The sequence below is a fragment of the Colias philodice genome, chromosome 19, assembly GCF_061535455.1.
Source record: "Colias philodice isolate Cphi_HAF_F1 chromosome 19, ilColPhil1 Martin Lab GWU primary, whole genome shotgun sequence".
NCBI lineage: Eukaryota > Metazoa > Arthropoda > Insecta > Lepidoptera > Pieridae > Colias > Colias philodice.
In genome coordinates this window covers 6,113,682-6,129,582 of record NC_143104.1, presented here as the reverse complement: position 1 = coordinate 6,129,582, position 15,901 = coordinate 6,113,682, and the positions used below count along the sequence as shown (strand labels likewise).

General features: G+C 33.0%; 1 protein-coding gene across 15 annotated transcripts in view; it reads right to left on the bottom strand.

The window, feature by feature from the left end:
• Window positions 1-2,010: 2,010 nt before the first annotated feature.
• gish (casein kinase I gish) overlaps window positions 2,011-15,901 on the bottom strand; it is a 33,845-nt gene continuing 19,954 nt past the window's right edge. For 12 of the 15 annotated variants that reach the window (XM_089707236.1, XM_089707234.1, XM_089707238.1 and 9 more), the window contains 5 exons: window positions 15,552-15,722; window positions 13,388-13,468; window positions 10,394-10,519; window positions 7,556-7,680; window positions 2,011-6,032 (listed from right to left, as the gene is read on the bottom strand). In XM_089707236.1, the coding sequence (XP_089563362.1) occupies window positions 5,957-6,032; window positions 7,556-7,680; window positions 10,394-10,519; window positions 13,388-13,468; window positions 15,552-15,722 (579 nt within the window). In that variant the 3' untranslated portion in view covers window positions 2,011-5,956. The remainder of the gene's footprint in view (window positions 6,033-7,555; window positions 7,681-10,393; window positions 10,520-13,387; window positions 13,469-15,551; window positions 15,723-15,901) is intronic. The other 3 variants (XM_089707247.1, XM_089707246.1, XM_089707250.1) reach the window with 3 other exon arrangements.

Here is a 15,901-nt window from a genome sequence, read left to right as displayed (position 1 = left end):
TTGGGTATGGCTTAAGTCATTAATAATTTTGCTTTGCTTATCTAACTCACCTAAATTAACGTCACAGAATACTAATTAATAGTAGCTAATAGAGTAAGATCCCAGAGCCGTAAGACACAACTTATTTTCTAAAGCATATAACTTTCGGTTCACAGACCACAGTAGTCTCTAAGTGTACTTTTACATGGGCCACAGCTTATGACATAGGCCACTAATTTTATAGGTAGGTAGTTATAACGTTTAATATTATGACAACACCACAGGACAACACTGACTTGTGGATGCTTTCACAGCGTAAGTATTGTAATATAATATAGTATGGTCTGTATGCTTTGGCTATTCATACTGCATACAACAGGTAGTAAGTATGGGTGATATTAAATAATGCCGACATAATTTTGAACAAGTTTTCGATCGAAATTGTCATTAAAAAGTTGCACGAATCGATGCATACCTAGCAAACTTAGGAATACTTACCATTAATATTGTTGCCGTATGACGAAAGTTTGTAAGAATATATACAGTCAAAACCGTTTATGGCGACATCGTTAAGAACAACATACCGGTTAAATTGACCAAAATCAAAGGTCCTGGCTGAATGTTATATGACCGCCTTATCGAAAACATTGGTTTTTACGACATTGTTTACTACGACATACCGCATTAAGCGACCACATTTGGTTAATATTTTCGGAGTATTATATCTGTAGAACGACCGGCTCTGCTGTATTGTAAACAATTTGAATAGGTAACTGTATCCACATCTGGCACGGTATAATAGTCAATGGCAATTATCGTAAAAGTAATCAAAGTTTAGGGTCTTTTGTAATTCTTAGAACAAAGCACATGCATGCAGTAGCCTGAAGGCCCGCTTCGTCATATCTCTTTCTCTTAAGTCAGTTTGTTTCTTATCTTTTCACAAGGCACACCAAAACATATTGTTGAGTTAACTGCGAAAATTGTAACATGTCGCAAAAAAGAAAACAAATCAATATCGAAGAAAAATCGCATTCGCATCATCGAGATAGATTCGCATCGCAATTATTTCAAAGCTAACTACCTGGCAAAAGAATATAGTGTATCACACTCGACAATTTTAACCGTTTGGAAAGAAAGGGAGAAAATTCAAACCCACGGCTCCTTCTCTGTGAGTATCTATGCAAGATTTCCCCACTTAAAAAAAAGTGCTTCATAGCTAGTATTATAATTAGTGGCCTATGTCATAAGCTGTGGCCCATGTCATAAGCTATGGCCCATATCGTAAGCTGTGGCCCGTGGCTATGCTCTACACTGTAGAGCATACAGGGACAGTCTACTGTAGAGTCTACAGGGACAGGCTGATTAAGCTTAAAATCATTATGCCTACAGGCCAACTTTGCATTTTTTTTTCTTTTTAGCTATAACTAATATCATTTTGCGTTCAGTGTTGCCAGTTTCAGATGATTAACTTTCTAATTAAATTAAGATATCTCTTACCAAGACGCTACTCCTCTAGTCGCTGCTCGCTCTGGGAGACTGGTTTTTGTAAGTTTTCTAATTTAAAGGGAAGACAAATCAAAAAAACTAAAAATAATTAAAATCCGTTCAGCCGTTTTCTAGAACTACCTCATCTTAGTGGTGGCATCAAATCAATTTTTATCTCTATCTTTTGTTTGAATATTACGGCAGACAATTTCCACTTTAGAATAGCCTTTGTTAAGTTCCATTTTTACGGGACGAATGTCCGAGACATTACCACCGGGTTCATTGATTGATTTTCAACGAACAAGCATGTGATCAGTTTTCATCAGAATCTGTGTTCGTGTTAGACAAAGATGTTTGAATATTTTTTATCTCCACCGGGAATCGAACCAGGTCGGTCACACATTAATAACTAAACAAGGAGGCGTTAACAATAATTATGAGTCAAGCAAATCTGCCAGGCAGGCTATGAGCTTGTAAAATAGGATGTTGACTGCGAGGCTTTGAATGATTATTTGCAAGCATGTTTGCAAATGATTAAAACAAATATCTTATAATAAGCTTTATTTAATTATGAGTTAACAAATATTTTCGTATTTTTGAAAACAGGTTGTGACCTTAACTGAATATAAGTCGAATTGCATACGCAAACTTTACACGTTATGAAAAAAAAAAAAAATAAACACTGAGGATTGTTTCTATAATAATGAATATTTATTTTATACTTAACAATAAGAATTCAATTCAGTTTCAAAAGCATCATGTATTATAATACATAAAGTTAATAACTAGAGCTCAAAAATCCATCTCGTGCGTCCTCAAGCCGACTGAACTTACTTAGTAAGCGAAATTTTCCAAATTATCATTTAAATTAACTACACAGTACACCGGAGCCGAGCGCCGGCCGACGAGGTGGAGCTTCCATAAATATAACAATCTCTTCCCAGCGAAGTCGAAGTACGAAACGAAAATCGGTGCTTTTTACAGGGTCGCCGTCGTTGCGGGTTCGATCAGTCGTATTATGGAAAAATGTACACAAGCGAGCAATCCATAAGTAAAGAATAAAATTATTATATAACATTATATATATTTGTAAGATAAATATGCTACATCGAGGACTGAACCCGAATATCATGCGGTCGCGAGCAATGGCGTGTCCGAGCGGATCACAACACGCCGCGAATCATCACCACTTTACACAACAATATACTTTAAAATTATTAACACACGCTGAATTTAAACTTGTGTTAAGAGATCACACTTTTATACCCAATCTAATTTGATTATTCTATCTAGCAAATAGAAAGTAACAATTAGGTACGACTATGGTATTCAATAAGATAATGTTTCATTATACTGTAATCTTAATCACTGTAATGATTGTACAATGAATATAATGATCTATCAACGAGGAGAATACTTTTGTTTACAATAATTCATCAAAAAAAAACTTAAAATTGCATGATTAAAATTTATCATACACGCGGCTACGACCGCTATCTATATTTTCTCTAAAAATATGAAACGACACAACAAGATGTTTTTACTTCAAAAAACACTTTAACATTACTTAGCCGAAATGAAATTCCTAATGCGGAGATACGATTTTGTGATGACTATGATATATTCAGAAATATCCACAAAGATGCCAATGTAAAGAGCGAAACGCTTTGACGTCGACAAATCGCACGTTTCCGTCGGTGATAAATGCAAGCGACACCTTAGAAACGACAATATTGACTTACAACAATCACCAAAGTATACTTTTGATATCATACACAGCTCGCTCACATTCACCACGATACTGGACTAGTATCCCATCACTGATCCCCATAAAACCTTAATCGAATCGATTCTTTGCGATTTCTGTCCAAGCAAAAATATACAAACGTTTTTCCTAAGCTGTACAATTTTTACACAATATAGCGCCGCGGGCCGCGTGGCCATGACGTCGATTCAATATTTTTAAGTATTTTGCGTTCGGTTTCATGGCCACAGCGGGCGGCGGCGGGACTGCTGACTTCAGTCTATTACGCTCCATTAATCTAAAACTGAATTGATGTAATTCAGTCCTTAAAGATTACAACGACGGCCATTCTTACACGATATTAAACATTTAGTACATAATATTTGGAACATTAGACACTGACCGAAGTTGCGATCCAATCGACTGAAATTTAACTCTATATGTAAATGATATCCAATCGTAAGGCCTACAAACTGAATTACAATACAAATTGACATGAGCCGAAGGGCTCGGTAGCAGTCAGCACAAGATGACATGTTTCAATCAGTCTTGTAGGAGTTGAATGCGACGGGGTTCACCGATTGAAACAAATATATCATTTTAAACTATTGTAATGAATTTATACATAAATTATTGCACGCTATATATAAACATCCATTTTGAGTAATGATCGACGTATTATTCATACTCAGACCAACTTGTCATTCACAATCACACTGAATATTCCATTACATCTCGATAATTATTGCATGAAATTGCCTTTAACGTTCACTAAAACTAATTATATAGGCATAAATAAAGATAGGAAAGTAAGTGGCGGCGCTAGGAACGGAGCCGATTATGTTATTATGTAAATGTATTTCGCACGAATTGAACTTATATAGACAATGACTAAATAAAATTACATCTACAATATGCATATCGCGGCGCTTGCGTCGGTCGGCGCCCGCCCTCCACACTTCATTGTACTGCAAATTGCATCAGTAGCGTGAACGTGAATGATTTCCTACTACCTATGAACACGAGGGGATAGCTTAACAAAAATAAATAATACATTGAATAATGTAATGTAGAGTGAATATGCTTAATTCGCATTAGAATGAAATCGAATAATTTCAAATTATATCACAACCGGTGTGGAGGGGGGGGGGGGCGCAGCGCACGCGCCGGTACAATAGACACGAGTTCAACAACACACAAACTTATTATAGTCACGATATCATCTATGTTATGGTAATTTATTACTTATGTAACGTAACATTAAACACTGCATTCACAGAATTTATACTCAACTCATCGCAAGGGATCTCGAATGATCTGCATCTAAATGAAATGACGCGACATCTATCGTCACTATGTGCTAGATGAGACGTTCGAATTTGTTCAGATGTTGGAATGGCTTTCATAGTTCGTGAGGTAAAAGCGATCTCGTGTCCCTAATGAAATCGAAATAAATAGAATCGTTGATTTCGGTGAAAATGAAAATAACTCGCTACGGACGGGAACACAAACATTTATAACTGACAACCGCACCCTTTTGCTATTTTGGGACTTGATACTATATATTGTATCCGTATGGTTAATACTTCTGTACAATTAAGGTGTTCTATTGACGGAATTGAACTAAAGAAATGAATTGTGAAACAAAATACCCCGATCGTATATAAATTATGAAAATAAATTAAAATAAAATTAAGGCCACTTTAATAGTGTTCCTTTTCATTGACTAAGTTTTTTCATACTTGAATATAAGAAAGTTTACGATAATTTTAACAGACGTATTAAAATATTGAGATATAATACAATAAGTGGTCGTTCAACCGGCAGACTGAACTAGCTGCCTTAAGTAGTACGATTTAATAAATTTTGGTCTAAATTTATTTAAAGAGCATTATAAATTGCCAAAACGTATAACATTAACATTTTTTTAAATATTATATGGCGAACATTGTAACTCTTGAAAGTTTTACTAAATTTCGATTTATTATTCTGTTTCCTCGTCATTTTTCCTACACACCACGTTAACATCAATGCTTACACATTGATTGAATAACGTTTTAACAATTTTATCAAAAAAGAATAAATAAATAAGAATTTATAAAGTATTTTTGAGACGAAATGGAGATTTATATGAGTGACTGAATATCGCTTTTTGATTGCTTTTCAAATTTTAAGTGGACAGTCTTAAGACAACAAAAATTGATATTTCAATACTTGACATCTCCTTAGATAATGGCTTTAGCATTCCATCGTAAGCATAGTAAACAGATACATTAATTAAACCAATGTATATTTATTTAATATACATAATTTTATATTAATGTTCGCGAATGTATATTACCAAAACTATTTCATCTAATTAATGACATTTACATAAACACTTGAAGTTAAATGGACATTATATTTAAATACATTTCCATACGACATATAGATTGCTTCAGTAAATTTACAACTGTGAGACACCAAACAGATTTATAACCAAGCTAACAATTATATAATCCAATGATGTAATATGATCGAGGTATTCCGCGATCCGAATAGAATAACATGAACAACTCAATTTAAAAAAAATCTATGATACAACAAATTTGGACAAAAAATCTATACAAACAAAGAAATAAGCTAAAAAAAATTAAAAAAATGTTTTCTATTCGGTTCGCATTATTCGGGGTCTGTATATGGGGGTCGATGCGTGTAGGCGCGGGTGTGTGTGTGTGTGTGTGTGTGTGGTCACGTGGCACACACGCGTCACTTGTACGCGCGCGTCGCGCACTTCTTCTTTTTGCGCTTGAAGAAGCAACAGCATCTGGAATACACGGATTGTCTGCATGAAGATTTTATGGGTCTGCTTGTGGTTATGTCGATTGGCGTTTATTGCAATAGGGGGATAATTTTTAAATTTTTCAAATATTTATAAGCATTTCAATGCTACACAAGATAATCTATACTAATATTATTGCTGAAGAGTTTGTTTGTTTGAACGTGCTAATCTCGGGAACTACTGGTCCGATTTAAAAAATTCTTTCGGTGTTAGATAGCCCATTTATCGAGGTTATAGGTTATAGGCTATACATCATCACGCTACGACCAAACAGGGATGGAGCCACGGGGGTGAAACCGCGCGGAGCAGCTAGTATTCAATAATAGTTAATACATAGTTATAGGGGAGTATTTAATAACTAAGTTAAAACCACAGGTTAAGAACCCCTTTTCATTTAGGCTTTAGGGCCTATGGGCTTCATGTATTTCAATTTACTTATGTGCCCTGCCAGACTACGACCATATTAATCTTTAATGGGAATCGAACCCATAACTTCATGAGTATATTGCTAACATGTTTAAGTTTATGGAGAAGATGATGAAGAAGATGCTTTGTAAAATTCAGTATGAGTAATATGTTCCAAGGATTAAAAATTTATACACGACAAAGAGTCCAATAAATAGTTTACTTTTTTACTTCAAAATACTTCTTATTCATTATTTTAAATTAATTTTGAAAGTAATACCATAAAATGAAATTAATAAAATGTAAAAAATAAACGATAATTAACTAAATAAAATAATTCATTGAAATTAAAATAACATAAAAATATGCCAAAATACAAGTGCAGAACTAGCTTTTTGAAAGCAAGTGCATTATATATTTACATACACTGACAACAAGATGAATCTAGCTTATTTAGCAAAATTAAAATCGTTTACCATTTGAAGTCAAATTTGACTTAGCACCATCTAGTTTCTAGATCTTCGTTGTAAATCTGACTATTTATGAAAAGTAAGATTGAAATGAAATTAAAAAAAATAATGAGGAATTAAACTAAAAATAATAATCGGCACAAGTCGTGAGTACAGACTGAAACTCAATTGTTTGTCAAGTTAAGATTACAATGAATAAGATTGTAATAATAAGCAAGAAGGTTAAGATGAATTTAAAATTTATTTTTCCAATAAATAACAAAGTTGCTGTCTATACATTATTCAAATACCCGTTGATCAATTAAGTAAAAAATCGGTTATATTATATCAAAAAAACTTAAAACTCACGGCTCGTGCCAACAGAAAGGAGGTTTCAGTTGGTTTAAGCAAACTGATAAACATTTATTGATTTTACATTTAACAAAGTCTAATTACACAATGAATATTTGTTTTTCTTTAATCAATATAAAATTCTTATAAAGTATCAATAAAATCTATATTTTGCATATTTTTGCATCCCGAAATCTTTGTCACTTTGGTCCATCGCACCACTAGCCCCACAAAAAAGTTCCACACAACTAAAACCTCCTTGCTGTCCACAAAAAAAAAGTAAAAACTAAAAAAAAAAAAACGTCAAACTGGTATGCATACAGTTGCAACACTGACTTGGTGTCGTCGACCACGTCCACCTCGTGGTGCGGCTGCGTGATCGGCGTGTTGCTGTGCCCCGCCGTCGGGTCGTCCGCGCCCAGCTCGCCGTTCGTTGAGCTTACCACCTGCGTGGCACATTTTTAGATTCAAATACATGTACATACATAATAGTGTTTTATTGGGTTGATTTTACGCGGGTATTTTACTTTTAACGGATTTTATACGCGACGTATGTTTCAACTTTAGATTCAAATACATACATATATACTAGTGCGTTCTTGTTTTTCATTTTACGCAAGTAAAATACATTTGGAAGACTTCACTCAGTAGACGCGATTTACTCAGTAGAAGTCCGTGGTCCGTGACCACGCCATGATGGCTGTAGTGTTCGAAACGTTGGGTTAAATGAATAAATCGCGATTAAAATCCGTTAAAGTCCTAAATTTCTAAATGTATACTAATCTAATCTCGTAATTTATCTCCACTAACCTTAACTAATATTATAAAATATGAAGTGTTTGTGTTTCTTAAATAGTTACAGTTTATTATATTCAATGTTCCCCATTATTATGAACAAACACTCCTATCAGAATACAGTGAAACCCTATCATTGGAAATTATTGTGAAACAATATTTGAATTTAAGCTCTAGCATTGTGAAGTAACACAACACGTTGCATGTGCATATTCAATCTGCCGGTGTTGTTTCAAACGATGTACATTGTACAGTGTATGCTTGTGTAAGTCGGGAAATAAATATAAAGGGAATACAGATACAACGCGATGTATATTTTAATATTAATATACAAATAATATTGGCTGTTAACTAGAAAGTAATCAGATTTTTAGTATTGAAGAATAAGCTCAGTTGAAGCAAGCGTTTTCAATCCAATAGATACATATTATTTTTAATAATCACACGAAGCGGCTTGTTTTATTAATTTTCGATAGTTAAGCGTCATGCAGACAAACAGAATATTTTCCGTAAATAACTGACCGTAGACACAGATCCGGGAAATTTCACATACCGAAAATGTTTATTCTTCAACAGCTAAAAATAAAAATACCAATTTTCAATATATATAACATATAAACATGAAAGTCAAGTCGGTTCTGATTTAGTGAAACTTTAAAATATATTTCTTTGGACTTTTTATAATTTATTAAAGGATCTCTGTTTTTATTTGTATCTGCCATGAATTGTACTGTGCATTTTTTATTATATTTGCAAAGAAAAGAGGCAAACAGAGTCTTATAATATTATACCATGACTGATTCATGCAGAAATTTATATTCAAGTTTTAGAAGTGTTTGTGAGTTTAATAAATACATATTTTATTATTTTACAGTGAGCGTGTGAGCCGTTGAGATTGTTTAAATAAATAACGGTGATGTGCATTGTATAATAAAGTTCTTGTTATCAATTTTTATATTAAATTATATTTATTTCTTGAAAATCATAAATTATTTTATTTTCACAGTAGAGTACATAAATCAAGCTTGAAAAAAAATATCCGCTATTATAAAGAACTCTATATTATATCGATGAAAAACATTGTCCACTAATTTCTTTATTATATCTTCTTATATATAAAATTCTCGTGTCACAATGTTAGTCTGCATACTCCTCCGAAACGGGTGGACCGATTCTCATGAAATTTTCTGTGCATATCGGGTAAGTCTGAGAATCGGCCAACATCTATTTTTCATATGTACCACGGGCGAAGCCGGGGCGGACCGCTAGTTATTATATAAAATATTATATGTACTAAAGGAGAGTAAAACTATCCAAATTAATATAACCAATTTGCAAATTACGTACGATTTAGAGTATAATCAGTATAGTATTTGATTTGTGTAATTAAAAATATTGATAGAAAAAACCAGAATAACAGAATTTTTTCTGGAAACTGAATATGGCAAAATTTTTCTCTGTATTTTGATGTTCCAACAGACCTTTAACGAAGTCTAGTTTAATAATTAAATATTTAGTTTAAAATAACATAAGAAAACATCTAACTTGCACCGAACATTAATGTAAATAAAATACATCTAAAAAAATAGTTTTTACCATATTTTGAGCCTGTGCCACTTTTTGTAAAATTATTACGTTCTAATGGATAATTTATTCAATAAATTATCATCTAACCTGCACCGAACCGTGGCGGTCGGCGTTCGTCAAGTAGCCGTAGTGGCATATTTGGAGCTTGAGTCACTTTATTTATTGACTACGTTCTAACAAATAACTTTAAAGCATGATTCACGCTACCCCGTGCCGAGAACTGCCGTGTCGAAGCCGGGAAACCAATGATACAATATCCATACACATTTCAACGCCGTGTTTAGACCCCGGCTGTGCCACCTTCAGACTTCAGACATAAATCAATTCATACAAAAAGTATACAATAATGATCGAGCTCCGGACGGCGTAAGGTCCGTTCGCGACACGGTGTTGTGTCAAACAGCCTTAACTACGTATATTGTATACTGTTAACTATTATTTATATGAATAAACTAGATTTCCGCCCGCGGCTTCGCCCGCGTTTTCAAAGAAAAACCCGCAATGTTCCCGTTCCCGTGGGATTTCCGGGATAAAACCTATCCTTAAAATCCTTTCTTAGGGGACGTCTACGTAACTATAGTAAGTCACAGTCGCCGGCGACTGAGTCGCCAGCGACTGGTCGACAGTGCGTAATAGCTCTTATGACATCTACCTGCATGTCAAACAACCCGATACGTCCAGTGGTTTGGGCTGTGGGTTGATAGATCACTATATCAGTCACCTTTGAGTTTTATATACATAATATATAGATAGATATTCATTAGACAATAATCTAACCTGCACCGAGCCATGGCGGTCGGCGGGCGTCAAGTGGCCCGTAGTGAGCGGGGTGGCCTTGCCGCTGTGCGGCCAGTTGCCTCCCGTGTTCGCTGTACCACTCGTGCCAGAGTCCTTAACAGCCCCCTGCAAACCGTACGCGGATTTTTTTTAACTAATTTAATTGATTATTAAATGCGTAGCTAATGTAACCATACGATAAATTATAACTCTAAATAATGTATTACGCTAAAACGTACTGAGCATTACAGTTTTTAATAAACGAATGGCTCAAAATGAAGCTACAGTATTTCTATTACAGACTTCTTAAGAAAACTATGAAATGTATTATAATTAAAATACCACACGTTATTAGAGTTTAAATTAATTGAGCAAACGAATCATTTACTTCCCTTGCGTATCCATTTTCTCAAAATTATTAAACAATTTAGAGGCGATTTGTCTTATTTGCTGCTTTATTATACAACAACAAACATATAAACTACATAGCGGCATTATAAAAACCACATAAATAGAGAAAGAAAAACAAAACAAGAATGGAAATATTAGCACAATGTAAACAATGGCATACAAATCCATCTCCTATGGTTTGTTCGTGTATTTAGTTAACATTGGACACCTAAAGCATACAGTTTGTAATGTTTATGATATAGATCACACACAAGCATATCTGAAGGGAGGCACTGATATCTGAAGTATTGGAAATCCACACTGTTATAGACAACTAGCTATCCTACAAGCATGGGACAGAATTAGAGGGTGAAAAACAATTATAACTTAGAACTAATGGAGATTATATCAAAACAATTAAACGTATAACATATAGAATACGTAATATATAGTATTTTGTGCATGCTTCCATTTTAAACATCAATAGATAATAACATCGATCAAGGAAAGCATACTACAGCTGGCGGTAGCTCTAACACTGTTCTCTTATTTGTAGATTTAATAGAAAGAAACAAGCTTATCGTTTAATTTATGTAAGAGAATCAACAACATCATTGAATAATAAAATACAAAATCATTCTAAACATAATCCATTTTATTATAGTTCTATTACAGAATGAGTCGTAAAAATGATAAAAGATGATGTTTGATGTGTTATATGTGATCATGTTGTAAAATAAAAGAAGGTATAAATAATAACGTACAATTTCAACGATTAAATACATATTATTCTTTATTATTTAACCATGGACGTTTCGACATACCTACAGGTAGATGAATAATAATGAATGATCGATTAAATTCGTTAAAAAGTATGTGATATTTGTATACATGACTTGGAAAAGATGATGTTTATAAGGGACAAAGGTTGCTAGCTAAAACAAACTATATTCCAAACCTCTCCGGATATTAGCGCCGCCTCATCGTCCTCAAGCATACCAATCATATAATCACACAAATCATCCTGTACCGACAAAAAATTACTGTTAAAACGCAGCGGAACTGTTATATTCATAGCAATAGAAGAAGTGCACTTTAGGAAAAGTTTGCGTCACAATTTTTGCCCATAATTGACAACTATAACAAAAAATGACGGCTTAAATCCTGATATTTTTCTATTCATATGTCTGTAAGTCTGTCCACACAAGGTCTAAAAATAATCCAATGCTAAAACTCTGCTCACTTAAAGTACCCATTAAATCGCTCTTTGTAAAAATAAACTACGTTCCAAATCTCAAAACAAAAATACAGTCTCGCAATCAAATATTAGTCTTTAGGTCGTTCCGAATTAACTTTATCGATTTTGGTGGTATTTAAATAAGTATAGATACTTTACAAAGGGTATCATTTAAGCTATCACCAATTTAATTAGTTTTGTGTTTCTTAAATAATAGGGTTTGTCCTCAAAATAGTAGATCTGTCACCAAAATGTAGTCACCAAACAATGCAAAATCAGTTCCACAATAAATCACCTAAAATCCTGAGATATAAGGTCTAGTACCAAATAAATGTTTTTGTTTGTATTATAATAGGTGTGTCCTAATTACTCCTAATAAGTATTTAAGCAAACTAATTTAAAGAGATCACCAATAAATCATATTATTTTACTAGAAAATTGCATTAAGTTCAAATAAAAAATTAGGGTCATCGTTTCATCCAAAAGATTCTGCTAAGTACTTAACTAGACTCCCAAGGTTCTAAATTGCCACTGGTAATATAAATTATATTTAAAAAAAATTTTAGCAGAGTAGTACTTAAATAAAACAATTATTAAAGTCAAAATAATCAATATTTATTGTTTAAAATAATTACCACTGAACAATCAGCGCTGGTTTAAAATAGCTGGCTTGGCTAGCATAATTGTAGATAAAACACTTAATTAAAGTTAAAATAACATTAAAATAATCAATTTTTATAAAGCGCGCCAATTTGTCTCCGCCCCTTTGATCATTTTTTCATTAAAATTATAAATTGATGTATTAAATTGGTAACGAATATTATTAATTTAATATCTGAACGAAATAAAATGTTGTTGTTGTAATAAATGTATTGGTGACAAAATATCAAATAAAAAGGAGTCGCAGTCAGGGATCGATAATCGATTTATTTGGTGACAGATCTACCATTCTGAGCACAGAGCTATTATTTAAGTAACAAAACTGTTATTAAAAGAACGACGTTTATATTCATGTAATGCAATATAATTTTATTGGTTATCGATCTCTTATTTTACACATATATTAACATTAATTTGATAATTCATACCTGGGAACAATTTTTGTTTATCTGAGAACGAAAATATTTCGTGGTGATAGATCTATTTATTAGGTGATACAACTTGATGACAAATATAAATTTTGGTGATAGAAAATATAGTTCCCCTTTACAAACATTTAAAACGGAATACCTAACAAGTCAAATGCAATGCTAAGAAGAAAGATCTTCGAAAAGAGACCGTGCTTTAATCGACATAGCGACCCAAAAGGGTTAACGGGACTATGTAGCAATAATATATAATAGCTTTTCACCCCAGAGTAATCTTACCTTGTGAAAGGGCTGATGTCTATCACGATTCGGAGATACAACGATCTCGTGTCCCGTCTGAATTGATCCCACTGGTGTAGACTGAAATTGACATTCCCGAAATAATTCACAAACAAAATAAACAAAAAGGAATGACGAATATCTACAATATCTCAAATGTGTTATGGTTTCAGTATATAATATAATGGATGATTTATGAATATGAAGGAAACAAATTAAATGATAAATGATAAATAGTTTTTTAGTAGAAGTGCAGTATTAAAAACTAAATCGTATGACTTACGTTTATGTTAATTTACACTACACTGTTAATGTTATTATTTCTATACCATGATTCAGCGAAAATGCGGTTAATCTATTTTATCTTCGACGCCCATTTGCACAAATTCATTAATAAGCTAGTAGCTCTTAAACCAGGGTAATCTAAATCCGATAAAATAGTAACAAGAAAAATGAATAAAATTGTGTGATTTTTGTGAACGAACTAATAAACGAATAATTTAGTGAAATTATTGGTGAATGGATAAATAATGTTCGACTGACCTTATCGGATTTATTTCTAACGACATTAGAAGGCGGTGCGTTCCGTAGTATTCGCATGACGTGCATATTCGATGGCTGCGTAAGCGTTAGCATGCGCATGCAACATTCACATGCCGTAAGCAAGGTATTGGACAAACATAAAATAACCCTTGTTAGTGTAAATATTTATATACAGGTTAGTATGTACTGTAAAGCTTTCAAATTTAAGGTTTAATTGGTAGGTTTTTAATGTGTTTCTAATTGTGAAAAAAGTATTGAATTAGTGTATGGTGGTTCTAAGATGTATAGTTGATTTATTGAATAACCACAAATTAGATGTTGTATTTTTGAGAAAACAATCTATTATAAGTGTTATCATGTTCATTTTCAGAATTCAGAAATATGTACAATAACACAACTAACAACACAGTAAAACACAAAATAGAAATTAATTTTTATTTACGAATAGCAATAAATAATATATTAATCTACTAGTAGCAAGTTCAATCATTGTTAAAAAATAAAATAAAAATTATTTTTTCGTAACGTGCAGGAAATTGGTTAGTCGTAGTTTTTGTTACGTAAATAACATTAAATATTAAATTTCAAACACGTTACTTTTAAAGTAAAAAAACATAAAATGAAATACATGAATCACTGAAAAATTTAGCGTAACCTTACTTGCATTAGTAATATTTACATGTTGGTAAAAATCTAGCAAAGTATTAATAATCAATGATAATTAAAAATATTTTTATTATATTATATACAAAAGTGAGCGTTGTTGGCACTAGGAAATAACTAAATTACAATATTAGAAAGTAAAGCATGAATTAAATTAATGGTAGTTAGTGTATAGATGTGGGGTAGATTAAAAATTTTGATTTTTTGTATTTCTTGAGATCATTCCATAAAGTTTTTTATGAGTTTGCAGTTTTTTTATTTATCATCTAAAATATATTATATTTTATCATAGAAATAAAGTCTACAAAACAAGTAATCTTCTTTTCATTATTTAAAAAAAATATAATTATTCAGAACTGCCGAATATTCGAGAAATAATAATAAAGCTTCTAGATTGTACTTTACAGTTAACATCATGGAACATGCGTCATATTTAATTCCAAGTCTTCTATGGCGATGTTTCACTCATGTACCTAAAAAAGTACATTATTAAATTGACGTTTAGTGTAAAAATTGTTTTTGTTACCTGATAAAGTGTATGTGAAAATGACATAAGGTAAAGGAAAATTAAGTGATCAAACAAACAAATTTCATTACATAAGCACAATTGAAGCCAAGCATATAAGAGCAGATGCATGTGCAATAGAAAAAACCATACAAATGCAGCATTACATTTTCACAAATTAATGTCACTTTAACGCCCCAGCACATTCCATAATTAGTTTTTTTAGTATATTAATTCATTAAAATATAATATTTAAATGGATTTTTTATTTCGGGTAAATAACAAAATCGATTCAGAATGTTTATTATTGCAAAATGACAGTTAAGCAAAACACATTTCTTCAATGTTTTAAAACATATTTTATGTGTGACAAATGTTTACCACGAATAGTGATACTATAGAGGATTATAGTTGGACTATATTCCCAGTGCAAGCTGCACACCGGCCACATACCATAGTCTTGCCGGTCCAGTCGAACTCGCCGTCATCCGCGTAGCCGCGCCGCTCGAACAGCTCGCGGAACATGCGCCGCAGCTGCTCGTAGTCCGGCGTCTCGAAGAAGTCCAGCCGCCGCACGTAGCGCAGGTACGTCGCCATCTCCTCCGGGTGGCCCTCGCAGAGCACCTGCAAGTTGGCTCCAACCAGTCAATATACAGGGTGTCCCAAGAAGTATGGATGAACTGAAGCCAGGAGGTAGAGGACCTAGAGGGCTATCCGAATCACCCCCATGTGTGTTATGCGATTTTTCGTAGTTTCGGAGTTATGACTCTTTTTTCAATTTTTCACCTATCGCCGAGCACGAT